This window comes from Diplotaxodon limnothrissa, linkage group LG13 (assembly GCF_057381915.1).
Source record: "Diplotaxodon limnothrissa isolate DT_005_m linkage group LG13, D_limnothrissa_male_GT1.1, whole genome shotgun sequence".
In the NCBI taxonomy this organism is placed as follows: domain Eukaryota; kingdom Metazoa; phylum Chordata; class Actinopteri; order Cichliformes; family Cichlidae; genus Diplotaxodon; species Diplotaxodon limnothrissa.
The window spans coordinates 24,544,524-24,558,481 of NC_140608.1; the positions used below are offsets into that span (position 1 = coordinate 24,544,524).

Consider the following 13,958-nt stretch of genomic DNA (forward strand, 5'->3'; position numbering starts at 1 on the left):
CTACATGGAGAAAGACATATGTACAACCTTTTTGTGTGTGTGCACGTTTTGTATAATGGACCCACTGGCTAACTCCGTCAATTCACGTGACTTTCTGCAGGTGAAGATGCTGCCACTGTTTACTGACCAGAGCAGACGCTTTACTCCTTCTGTGGATGGGCAGAACCTGATGATGGAGAAGATCATCATTTACTACGTGGATGAGGAGCCCCCGACTGTTCATGCATCTCGTCCTCCTTGTCCAATTTTTTTTTAATTTTTAAAGGAAATTTTAAAAATGCTTTTTTAAAGTAATCCCTTACCATCTAAATGTTAACACTCTTGAAATTTCACTTCTTTTTATATTAAAGGGGATTAAAGGCATGGTTAAACATTTTTATACTGAGACAAAGGGGAGTTTCTCTGGTTCGGCCCACTTAAGATTAAAGTGGGCTGGATGTGGACCTCGATGCAAAACGACTTTGACAGCAGGTCACAGTTAACGTACACTTGTATTTGCCAAAGTATGTCACAAACTGACACATGTAACACTCCAGTGAAGCTTTCATATATTCAAGCTGACATTAATTTTTAATAAAAATATCAGTGCATTAGTAAAACGCAATAACGATTATTTTACGTGAGGCTGGGTGACTCTAAGTCATGACAGTGCCTTGCCCCCAACAAAAGAATAAAATAAAAGCAGAATAAAGTCGATCCTTCCTCACCTCATATTTCTGAGTCCTCTGGTCCTGTTTAAGCCTTTGAGTTTATCGATTTTGGTACAGAGTAGAAAAGGCTTGTGGATATTCTGGGGTTGCTGTAACTCAGGAGGAAAGTCTCTTAGTGAAGATCAGATAAAATCTGATTTCGGATGTTTATGGTTTGTGTTAATGTGCGTTCCTACTAGAAAATAAAATAACCATTCTCTCTCTTATTTTTAAAGGAAGTGTGCATGCATCCAGCCAAGTTTTTAAGTACATGTGTTCAACTGCTTTCTAATAAAAATATCTAATCAGCCAATCACATGGCAGGAACTCAGTGCAGTATGTAGACATGGTCAAGACAAGCTGTCATGTTCTGTTTTAGACTTCATCTGGGTGAGATTATATTCTGAGTGGTTTATGTTTGTTTTCTTGAAGTTTTCTGTTCTCGTTTGATCATTGATCAGAAGTTTGATCACGAGTTTCTGTTACGGTGTGGGTCTCGGGTTCTTAGTCATTCTTTCATTATGTTTAGAGTGTGTCTCTTGTTTCCTCTTTTATTCTGATAGACTGTGTTCAGCGTATTTAGTTTTGCTTCCTCCCTGTCTTGTCAGCTCTGATTAGTCCCAGTTGTGTAACCACCTGTTCCAGTCCCCTCGTTATCCTGCCTGTGTATTTAAGTCTTCAGTCTCCCTGCTTGTTGTCACATCCTCCGCGTTAGCTGTGTGTTGTAGTTCCATGGTCTCAAGTCTCTGCAGTTGTTAGTTCTAATTTGTCTTTATTTTGTTTCCTTCATCTGCTTTGTTTTTAGTTCATTTTAAAGTTTGTGTCTCAGAGTCCTGCATTTGTTCCAACCCTTGCTTGCCGCACAGCTCACCATGACACGAGCTGCTGGAGTTCAAGCCAAGCATCAGAATGGGAAAGAAAGGTTTAATTTAATTGATTTGGGACCTTGCATAGTTGTTAATGCCAGGCAGGTGAGTATTCTGGAAACGGTTGATCTACTGGGATTTTGATACACAAACATCTTTTGGGTGGACAGAAAATGGTCTAAGAGAAAACACTGATGTCAGAGGAGAATGGCCACACTGCTTTAACATGACACAAAGGCAACAGTAACGCAATTAACCACTCGTTACAAACACGTTATGCAGAAGAGTGTCTCTGAATTCATGTTAAATGAATTGCAAATGGGCTGCACCGGGTGCTACTGCTGTTAGCAAACAACAGTAAACTGAGGTTACAGTTTGCATGTGCTCACCACAATAATGTGGTTTGATGAGTTTCGATTTTGTTGCAACATCTAGATGGTACGATCCAAATATGGCATGAACAACATGAAAGCCCCTTTCCGTCTTAATGGTTCAGGCTACCAGTAGTGGTGTAATGGTGTGAGGGAAATCTTCTTGGTATCAAAGAACAGAAAGCCGAGGTTATAGTTTACATAAGATCACTAAAATGTTCTGGTCTGATTAGTCTTGAGTTCTGCTGCTGTAGTGTCAGACTTCCTTGTAAACAACCATGAATCTGTTCTGCCTTTTATCAGTGGTTCAGACAGCTGCTGCTGGTTCAACATGTATTTTTCCTTGATGTTACCTTGTCACAGTTTAGGCTCCTTAGTACCAACTGAAATTTTCAGGGTGAGATTCACATCTCAATAAAAAACAGAGAATTATCTTTCAGTTAACACTACTGATTTACATCCTGGAAGAACTTCCATACTGGAAGAAAGAGCGAAAGAGATCATATGTAAAAGGGAATTTTTGAAAAAGTGCTTATAAACGTTATAAATGATCTTTTTTTTTCTTAAAGAAATCTTTTACTTCGTGTTATGTTTTTCATACCAGTTGTACTTTCCATTGCAAATATTAATCACAGTTAAATTAAGGGGGGATGGCATTAAAAACTAAGCTAAGCTGTGATGTCATCAAGTACACTTCCGTTCATACTGTAGAACCACCGCGCTGCGTTCTCCTGAAGACTTTCGTTTGAACGAACTTGCGCCCACCGGAGCCTCGACTGAATTCTTCGTTCGGACTCTGCAGGAGACGGACGCATAGGAAGCGGACAAACGAAGACTTCTTTCTTCGCCTTTGATCATGAAAGTGTGGGTTTTTGCTGTTCTGGCCGCTCTCGCGGTCGGAGCCTCAGCTCAGAGCTGTAAGTAGTTTAAATTTGATACAAACTTGATTCTAAAAAGAAGCCACAGCTCAGTTTGAGTAGATTTAATGGAAATTTTCACAAAAACGAACAACCCCCCCCCCCAACGCATTTTAAAAGTTCAGAGCACCTTTATTTAAGACATAGATAAATTATCTTTCTATGAGATGTAGTTTTGCTTGTTTTATTTGATCAAATATTGTAATTGGCCACCAGAGTTGAACCAAAAAGCTGTTTTTAATGTTACACTAGCTAGTTTTGTTGGTGGTGGGGAAGGTTTCTTCCTCTGTGTTGGGACTAGCACCCAAAAGATTCATTCTTATATTCTTATTCATTCTTATATAATACTAACTATACTGTACAGTCACAGTATAGTAATGTGGTTATGTATTTGAGTTCCTGTTAATAACCTGCTAGTGTGGTGGTGTTTTTTCCTCTTTAGGTCCAACATGTGCCACTATGAAGTGGGCTATGTGCGACGGACCCCCATGTTCATGTACTCTTCTGGTTGGTAATGGTACAAAACAGCCCATAGACTGCACAGCATGTAAGTTTAGAAGTGGTAAAGGGGCTCCTTCCTGTTTCATGTCCTCTGTTTGACACTCCAGCCTGCTCATGGTGTGCACTTTGTTCCCCCCTCAGTGGTCCCCAAGTGCTTCTTGATGAAAGCTGAAATGTACAGAGCTAGAAAGGCCCTGGGCACTCGCAGTATTGGAAGAAAGCAACATGAGACCGCCATTGTGGACAACGATGGCATCTATGACCCTGAATGTGAGAATGACGGCAAATTCAAGGCCAAGCAGTGCAACAACACAGATGTGTGCTGGTGCGTCAACAGCGCTGGAGTCCGTCGAACTGACAAGGGAGACCAGACCCTCCAGTGTGAGAAGCTGGTGGAGACCTAGTAAGTGATTTCACTATAGTGAAGGATTGCTGTGAGGATGAATAGTTCAAGTATTCAACATTTCTTTATTTTATTTTTCCCTCTTCCAGCTGGGTCCGTCTTCAGCTGACACACAAGGAGGGGCCCACCAATGTGAATAAAGACAATTTGAAGACGTAAGTCCACTTCAGCCCTTATTAAAAGTTAAGAAACATGCTGAGGCTGACATTTCCAGATCTCACCATCCTAATGTCTTTTTTAAAACAGTGCTATTGCAAATGAACTTAACAGCCGTTACCAACTTGACCGCAGCCTGGTGAAGGAGATTCAGGTGAGTGACAGTCCAACAAAAAACTGTTTGTAATTTAGAACAAAGCAAAAAGCACCACTGCCATGCTAACTAACATCCTGTCATTCTACAGTATGACCCAGACGCTCGCATGATTGTGGTTGATGTGACTAAGCCAAAAGGAGAGCGCATCAGTGACCTGTCCAGAATGGCCTACTACATGGAGAAAGACGTATGTACAACCTGTGTGTGTGCACGTTTTGTATAATGGACCCACTGGCTAACTTCATCATTTCATGTGACTTTCTGCAGGTGAAGGTGCTGCCACTGTTTACTGACCAGAAAAACTTTACTGCTTCTGTGGGTGGGCAGACTCTGATGATGGAGAAGATCATCGTGTACTATGTGGACGAGGAGCCCCCGACCATGACCATGAAGCACCTGACAGGCGGGATCATCGCCGTCATCAAGGTGGTGGTGCTGGCTGTGATTGCTGGCCTGCTGGCTGTGATTGCTGGCCTGCTGGCTGTGATTGCTGTGGTGAGCGCATCTGCATGTCAGAAGTGTCGTTTAAAGAACAAATGTTAAAACAAAAGGCCATAATTTAGTTTCTTCTCTGTGTTTGTAGTTCTTTGTCCAGAAGCGACAGAGGAAGTACAAAAAAACTCAGGTGAGATAAACGACCTGCTGTCTGTAAATTTATCTTTTGAGAAAAAAGGGTCATTATATAAACTTTTTTGGTGTGTCTGCTCTTTCCTCCAATTCAGCAAAGAGAGATGGAGCAAATGTAAAGCAGAGAGAGTGTGAAGAGTCGACGCATACGCGTACCTGACAGGCAGGATCATTGCTGTCATCGTGGTGGTAGCGATTGCTGTGATTGCTGTGGCGAGTGTATTTGTAGAGCAGGCACGTGCAGAGGGGGGGCTAGAGGGGCTTGAGCACCCGCCCCTTTCCTGATGGGTGCCCAAAGTGCCCTTTTGTTGAGGCAACTTTTAAATTTTTTTTATTTTATTTATTTATTTTATGTGTGTGTGCGTGCGGAGTCCTGTCTGTGCCCCTCAACAATAATATTTAACTATTAATCATAGTTTTGCTAAATAAAAGGATCTGGCTTGCATCAGTCACATGATCACATTTAACCAATGATCGCCCTTGACGGCAGAACGCGCTGGTTACGAGCCGGGAACGAGCTCACAAAGAGCACGCGCATTTTTTGCGGTCCGGAGCTGTAGGAGAAACACAAGTTAACTCAGAGACACAGACTGATGCGACAAAACCAGTAAGTAGGTGTACAGCGTACACTGTAGTGTGTAGCACCCAGGAGTATTAGCTTATTACGTACACGTTGGTAAGATGTCTTGTGTCAAATGACGAACTGAAACAAACGAGCGTGCTGTGTGTGCAACAGCGCGACAAACATTACCTGTCCTTTTATTAACTGCACAGGTAGTGCTGGTCATAGCTGCTAGCTACCTGTGTAAGGCTGTCATGGGTCTGTAGCTCTGTCACCGTTTTAGGGAACATATTTAGTTTTAAAGTATTTAGAACATATTTAGTTTTAAAGTATTTAGAACATATTTAGTTTTAAAGTATTTAGAACATATTTAGTTTTAAAGTAAGTTTCCGGGCTTTTCCTGCCTTTCTGGAGGGATTATATTTCACTAAAAAACGATCTAATATGCATGTCCACATAATTATTATAATTTATTAAAAAACACAAGCTGTATTTTAAAGAACATACATTAAGAAGCAGATTATATTAGATTTATATTTTAAATAAGACAAAATTTGGATTTTACAGCAGTAAAATGATTGTATCTCTACAGTTTAAACATGTAATAAGCTTTGCCCTGCACAGAGTGGATAGTGAAACAAATGGAATCATCATAAATACATTATTTCATATTTATTACTTCCCCCTCCTCATTGCTTTATTATTGTAGCTCTAGTAATAAATAATAATGTAAGGATTCTGGATCAGCACCATGATGCCCATAGTATATACAGTATTCTGAAGAAGATCTAAAATGTCACTGTGTGTGCGTGCATGTGTGTGTTTTATTTAGATGGATTTTTAAAAAAAAATATTACTCATGATATAACATTGTCCAGACATGCCTGGTAAGGACCTGAGGAGGAAACAGCAGGAGCTGTGTGAGGCTACTAAAGGCAGGGCTATAACATTTTTCTGTCATCATTTTATTATAGATTAAGTGCAAGAGTTGTTAGGTGTGGACAATTAGATTATAGTTTATTGCAATAGCAAGTTGTGCCTTGTTCTCTTTTTTTTTTTTTTTAGGGAGAGAAAGAAAACCAAAGGGGAGAAGAGACGGTGAGAAGGGGGGGAAGAAAGAAAAAAAAAAACAAACAAAAAAAAACAAAACACCTGGGTCACCTGTATGGAGAAAAAAAACAGAAGAGAAAGCAAACAACAAAGAGCAACATAATAAAAAAAACAGCACCATCACTATAAACTAGCTAGCAGTAGATATCAGTAGATACTAAATAATAAACGATATTGTGCAGCACGCAAGATAGACAGCGCACAATGTGCTTTGAGGCAGCAGCCAAGAAAGCTGTAGTCCGCGTCTGTGAATACCCGTGTGTACACCTGTGTGCATACCTGTGTGGATCAGCATGCTTGCATTCCAAAGGTTTCTCCATGTAACGATCTGCTAGGGAGTGTGGGGGAGCCACAGCCCCGTCCTCCAGGGCATGAAGCAGGTATGGAGGAGATCAAAACTCCAGACATCCAGAGGCCCCCAGAACACAAGAGACCAAGGAAGACCAACAGAGGGGCAGCCGCGCCACTGTCCCAGAAAGAGCTGAGGAGAGTCCCAGATGAGAGCTCACTCAGCAGCCGCGGAGCAGAAGCCAGGGGGGGGGTTGCATTGACGCGCCCGTGAGCTCCGCCGGCAGCCAGCTGTGCCTGAGTGACCGAGCCCCAGGCCGAGAAGCCGGGGGCACCCCACCTCCAAAGTGGCCCGAGCGAGCCCCAGGCTCCAGGCCCCGATAAGCGGCCGCCAAGGAGTGAGCCGGTGTGTACCCGGACGCCCATCCCCAGACACAAAGAACCACCAACACACCGACACCTGAGGGAGTCCGCCACCGGCAGGGGAAGTGGTGGTGGGTGGAGATAGGCCTCCAAACCTTGGAGGGCCTGAGATGTCCCCAGAGAGGTGGCGTCTGATACCCAACCTGACATATAGACACAGACATACAGGCACACACAGACACAAACATCCATTCCCACCCTCATGCTCTCATATGCACTTACTCCCCACTCAACCAACGTGGAGACAGACATAAAGAGACGCTGTACACACGATCACACTCCCCAAGCGTACTCTACGAACCGGGTCTAGGTACCCTTGCCCCTGGAGGGGGGAACTGCACCCAGACCCAGGTGGTGTTACCCTTTTCCCTGCGGTGGGGGGAGGCAGACCGCCCTGACTCCGCAGCAGCAGGAAGGCCCCACACTCCAGACCGCAGTCGGACGGCCAACTCCTCCTCCTAGCCCCCCCGCTCCAGCAGGCCGCAGAGAATGGGGGTGAGAGAAGACTTGTTCTCACATAGCAAGTGGAGAGTGATATATGAAATGATGGAAGGAAGAAGAGAAGCAAAGAGTGATTCACAGGCAGAGCCTAAATTATTTCTCACAGTTTTTTGTTGCCCTATGGTTCCAAGCGCTGTCACCAATCTTTGCATTTTGTTATTATCTCATGACACTTGTTTAATCAGCTACCATCTCTCCTATGGACTTTTTAATGTTTACAGTCTCAGATCAACACAGCCCTGCCCTTCCCATATTAGATTCTTGATGAATGTGTGTTGTTGTTATTCAGCCTGGTTCAATGTGCCCCTTTTTAACTTTGAGCACCCGCCCCTTTAAACCTCTCTGCACGGCCCTGCTTCAGTGACATTGTGACAGTTGAGGAAGTGGAGTGGGTAGGAGTGAGCTGCCGTTTCTTTTGATCACCTGTTTTCTCCTGTTTTGAGTAAGTTAAGGAGGTCAGAGTCTGTCTTCGTTTTTGGCACATGTTTTGGAAGGTTAGGTGTGTGGGAATCAGTTTAGATTCGTTTTGTTTATTATTTTGGCCTTAGCTCACCCCGACGTGTTGACACTCCTGTTTTGTTGTATCTGTTTTATCACTTTGTAAATAAATCACCTTTTAACAAACTGATTTGTTTCCTGTCACTGCTTCGGTCTTGTGGGGCGAGCGAGTCCTTCACTCATGTTATTGCCTGGCCCCTAGATGGGTCGTAACAACCTGCTTTAGCAAATGACAAATAAGAAGTCCATTGCCATGAACACTCTTAGTCTTGTTAAAACTTTATGTAGTTTATGTATAGTTTTTTTATTGACATGTTTCTATATTATATCTTATTTTTTCAGCTGCAAAAAAAGGAAAAAAGATCAAAATAAGTGTTTTTACTTCAGAAAATTATTATATGTTGATAGGCACAGTGAAGACTGACAGGAAAGTGGAGGATGGAGAGAGGGGAAGACCGCCTGGGTTCCTCCACAGTCGGCAGATCTCTGTCCAATGATGCTTTCATGTCAACGTGTGCCAAAATCTCTGAGGAATGTCCAAAACATGTTTATGAATTTAATTCATGCTAAAAGCAGGTTTTGTAAAAGGTTTTAGAGCCATGCTTCTCACCCCTCCTGGTATTTAATAATGTTAACATATTCTAACTGTAGCTTTAGCTGGTTTGTATTACTAATGTACACTGATGACAGTAACAAGGCTCTTTGTGGGATTTTTTTTTTTAAAGATCTAATTGAATTTTCTTGATTTGGGTTGAATTTGCCACGAAGATCAGGGCCCTATTTCAGGAAGCCGGTTTAGAAAACTCAGAGTGAAAAACGATACTCAGGGTTGAGTAACCCCGAACTGTCCAACTCGGAATATTCGGTTTCAGAAAGGCTGATAACAATTAGTTCAGTCAACGCGGAGTTGCTTTAACCCCAAGTTAAGCGCGCGCACGAGGATACATAAAGCCCTGATTAGTGGAGCACAGATTAAGCGAGTCACCATGGAGACGGAGGGAAAGAAGGCGCGGTCAATGTATTTTACAGCGCTTGAGGCCGAAATTCTGATGGCAGCATAGGGCTTTGGAGCGTGATGTCACGGGGGTGGGCGATAACATGCAAATTTTGCGGGACAAAAGTAACACAGCCTCAGCTACAAAAGAAAGGGAGCATGCATGGCAAAACATAGCCGACAGAGTCGATGCGTGAGTGTTAATTTAAACATTGATCTAGGGATTTCCACCCATTTAACACGTTATTTTATTATATTTTATTTTATTTTTTATTTCATACATTTTATTTTGTGATGTGATTTGAGCGCAGGTGCAACCCAACAGGCCCCAAACGTTCCTGGCAGCAAGTAAAAATGAAATATAAAAATATAGTCCAAACAGGTAAGGTGTAATTGTATTATGAGCCATAGTGCTTGGTCTGTTTGTCCTATGTAAATCAATTGCAGTTAGAGGCTACATTAATTTCCCCTCTGTAAGCACTTATTGAAATTATCTGAGCACATTACAAGTACATATTTGCTTACTCTATATTCTCAAATGTGACCCGTTATAGCCAACAGAAAAAAAGCGGAGGCCTGAAAAACAGGTGGGGGTCCTTCTCCACCACCACTCACAGAGGCTGAGCAGTTGGCTTCCACATTTGTGATAATGTTGGCAGCATCACATATGATCTTCACAGTGCAGAGAACACAAATTAGCATCCATTACTATAATGAAATAATTTGTTAGTTTGAAATGCTACAGGGAACTATGTACCAGTACATTAATGCTGTGGAAAGACTTCCTGTTCACATAGTCTCCTTCATTTACTGAAGGAGCAATGATTGGAATGTGAGTGCCATCTATACAGCCAATCACGCCTGGGAACCGTGAAAATAAATGTAAAATTTAAGTAGTAGTTCAAGTATCACCACATCATGTATTAAGTTTTGTTCATCCTGCTACCTGCAATTTTGTGGCATCCCTCTTTGATAAATCTTGTGGGTCTATGACCGGGGAACACCACAGACGAGTGCAGGAGACGTTTCAGTGCAACTGTAACATTCCTGACTGCCCGACAGACGGTAGCCTTGGAAACGTGCTCAGCGTCACCAATATTATACAGAAAGCTCCCGTTTGCAAAAAACCGAAGTGCAATACGAATAATATGTACAGAACTGAGAGAATGTCCGCGATGTGTCACATGAGCAATATTAGGCCTGAAGATGTTATTCAAATAAATTATAGATTGTGCTGAAAAACGGTAACGTTCACACAGGAAATCATCAGGAAATGATAAAATGTCCAAACGCGCTCTGATCACTCTCTCCCGGCGGAGAGCTCTGCGGAGAATTTGGGCTTCACGATCTACTGGCTCTTCAAGGAAGGGACACGCCATGTCTGACACTTCCTGCAGTCAGGTTTCCGACAAAGAGGCGGAGAAAGTTAGGGTTAGTTGAAGTAAACCTGCTAGGGGGCAGGTTAGCTTCACGGAGTGTGTCATCATAGTGACTCACTCAGGCTTCAGCTGAACTCGCTTTGTGAAACCGAAAAACCAGAGTTTTCGTTAACTCAGGGTATACTTAGTCAGACTTTGCACTAAACCGGCTTCCTGAAATAGGGCCCAGTTCACAACAAAGTGACAGTGTTTTGAAATGTGTGCCAGTCAGTTCTAGCACCAGTCACATGGTGGCGCCATCTCTCAGCCATTCTGTTCACGTCACAGAATGACATAGTAATAAATCCTTGGATGATAAAACAGCCACAGATACTGCGCAGGTTTATTAGCTCTGTCCACTGGTGAGAAAACTGGGACAATCTTATGGCTTGTTATAAAGATTAAGGTGTCTGATCCCTTTTGACTGCACAATTGGTTACCCTGGTTACATGTAGCAGTGATAGACTTTGCACAGCAACAAGCAACAGTTACAAGCTCAGCATCTATGCTGCATGCTTGTTCAGGCAGGTGCTGAAAAAGCCAAATTTAGCTGTTGGCTAATTGGCATCCAGACTGGATGCATTAAATAGCCTGTATGGCTTCACACAGAGTTCCAAACTTGTCCTACAAGCTTCCTTAAAGTAAGCTAGGAGGCTACGTTTTTAAGTATGAGTAGTTATTTTTATATAACTTAAAAAAGAAGCTCAAGTGGCTTTATTGTCATTTCAACCACTGAGACCATGGTGCTACATGTAACAGTAAATCAGCACAGGACTGCATAAAGTGCAAGTATGCAAAAATTAAAAAAAAAACTGTGCAACAGAACGATGCATACACTAGTCGGTGCAATAGAAACGTGCAACAATGACAGTGGGTTGTGCAAAAAGTAGCTGAGGTAATGAAATGAATGTACAAAGGTATGTGTGAGTCTGTGATTTCGGGTATGTTTATGGTTTGTGTTCATGTGTGTTCCCACTAGAAAATAAAATTAACCATTCTCTCTCAGGCCCTCCAAATTATGGAGGCCTTTCTGCCCTCACCACACTCCCTGCCAGTGGCTGATGCCCTCAGGCGTCGGTGTGTTGGTGGTTCTTGGTGTCCAGGGCTGGGCGCTCAGGTATGTACCGGCTCACCGTAAAACATGGGCCCGGGCGCCGTGACTCGGTTGGGGGGCCCTCTGGGCCTGCGGCTCGGTTCACTCTGGCACAGCTGGCTGCCGGCAGAGCCCATGGGCACGCCACTGCAGCCCCCTCTGGCTTCTGCTCCGTAGCTGCTTGGTGACCCTTCGTCAGGGGCTCTCCTTTGCTCTTCCCAGAAGGGTGGCACGGATGCCCCTCTGGTGGTCCTCCTTGGGCTCTCACACTCTGGGGCCTCTGGATGTCTGGGGCCTGGATGTACTCCATGCATGCTTCATGCCCTGGGGGACGGGGCCATGGCCCCCCACACCGGCTAGCAGATCGTTACATGGAGAAACCTTTTGAATACAAGCGCGCTCATCCACACAGGTGTGCACTGTTCATAGACACAAACCATACCTTTCTTGGCTGCTACCTCAAAGCACATTGTGCGCTGTTGGTCCTACGTGCTGCACAACAACATTCAATATTTAGTATTTACTGTTTTTTACACATAGCTAGATTAATGTGATGGTGTTGGGTTTATTATGCTGCTCTCTTTTTTGTTTTCTCTTTTTTTTTCTCTCAACAGTTGATCCGGGAGATTTTTTTAAGTGTCTTTTCTCACTGTCCCTCTTCCCCTCTGTTTTTCTTTTCCTTCATCTTTCTTTTTTACCTTTCTTATCCCCCAGCCATGTCTGTCCCGTCTGTAACAACTGAAAATAAAAATAAAATAAAATAAATAATAATAACAAAAAGGTCGATCAAATGGACCAATATGGCAAAGCCGTGATGATCCATTTGTAAATCCGTTGGGTATCTTTGTTGACCTTCAGACAACAATTCTGACGGCTAAAGAACGAAACGGGACAGATGGAAAAAACAACAACAAAAAAACATTCTCTCTCTTATTTTTAAAGGAAGTGTGCATGCATCAACTGCTTGTTAATGCAAATATCTAATCAGCCAATCACATGGCAGGAACTCAGTGCAGTATGTAGACATGGTCAAGACAAGCTGTCATGTTATGTTTTAGACTTCATCTGGGTGAGATTATATTCTAAGTTGAGTTATACTCCGAGTGGTTTACGTTTGTTTTCTTGTACAGTGTCCTTGGGTGTTTTGAAAGGCGCTTTTAGATCAAATGTATTATTGTTATTAATATTATTATTTTTAAATTTGATACAAACTTTATTCTGCTGAAAAGAAATGCATAGTTCAGTTTGACCTAGATTTAATGGACATTTTCAGAAAAACAACAACAACAAATTTAAATTTAAGACATAGATATATATTTCTATAAGATGTAGTTTTGCTTGTTTTGTTTGATCAAATATTGTAATTAGCCGCCGGAGTTGAACCAAAAAGCTGTAGCTAGTTTTGTTGGCGAGTGGGGGTTGGGAAGGTTTGTTCCGCTGTGTTGGGACTCACAGCCAAAAGATTCACCCTTATATAATACTGCATCTTTTAAAAATAAAAAATTATGCTTCATGAAGTCACAGTACAGTAATGTTATTACGTATTTGAGTTCCCGTTAATAATCAGAATCAGAATCAGAATCAGAATACTTTATTGATCCCTGGGGGAAATTATAATAACCTGCTAGTGTGGTGGTGTTTTTTTTCCCTCTTTCTCTTTAGTTCCAACAACATGTGCCACTATTGTTAAGGTTCAAAATATTGGGGATGGAGACAAGAGAAACACCACAATAACAACACTGGTCCGGCCGGGTCAAGTCAAACGATGATTTTAATGGTCACACACGTGGGAGATGGAAACTGTATGCAGACAGCCTCAGATCTCATCACAAAAAACACATCTCCATAGTTTTGTAAAAATCAGGGTATTAGAACGCCCCTTCATGCGTAATGACAGGTGTTATACAATCAATGTTGACAGTTTTATTTAACACAGAAAAATAACATTGTCTCCTTCCCGAGGGCAGACGCTGACTGCCCCCCATCTCCTGGAGCCATCCGTCCCCTGCAGAGACACAACATTGCAACTACAAGGACTTCCACATTGATTAAGACGATCAGTGTGTATTGCTCTAAAACAAGTGTATAATACTAAATGAATAATGCTTGGTCAGCTACCACTACTTAAAACATAACAAAAAACATAACTGAGTACAAGATCACCAAGAATAACATCGTATAAGTGCTGTGTAAGCATGTTTGCATTTAGCCCTCTGCACTCAAAGTCAAAACCTGCAATATATCAGTCCGGACCATCACGCCGAACGAAGCTTATGACCTTCAAAAGACCAAGTGCCAACTCATCATAAGCACAATTGCAAGGTGTGTCTGAAATTATTGAAACCACTCTTTTTAACAAAAGACAAACAAATTAACAAATCTTC

At 42.4% G+C, this 13,958-nt stretch overlaps 1 protein-coding gene across 2 annotated transcripts; it reads left to right on the forward strand.

Annotated features, from left to right (window-relative positions):
- The first annotated feature begins 2,782 nt into the window (after positions 1 to 2,782).
- On the forward strand, positions 2,783 to 4,806 carry epcam (epithelial cell adhesion molecule). Of its 2 annotated transcripts, none has more exons than XM_085369566.1 (9): positions 2,783 to 2,843; positions 3,286 to 3,390; positions 3,486 to 3,747; positions 3,837 to 3,902; positions 3,994 to 4,057; positions 4,149 to 4,247; positions 4,328 to 4,528; positions 4,644 to 4,685; positions 4,783 to 4,806. In XM_085369566.1, exons 1-9 carry the CDS (start codon positions 2,783 to 2,785, stop codon positions 4,804 to 4,806), a joined length of 924 nt encoding a protein of 307 aa, XP_085225692.1. The 2 variants fall into 2 exon arrangements, with proteins under 2 accessions (XP_085225692.1, XP_085225693.1); XM_085369567.1 differs by having other exon boundaries at positions 4,328 to 4,522.
- Positions 4,807 to 13,958: the final 9,152 nt, after the last annotated feature.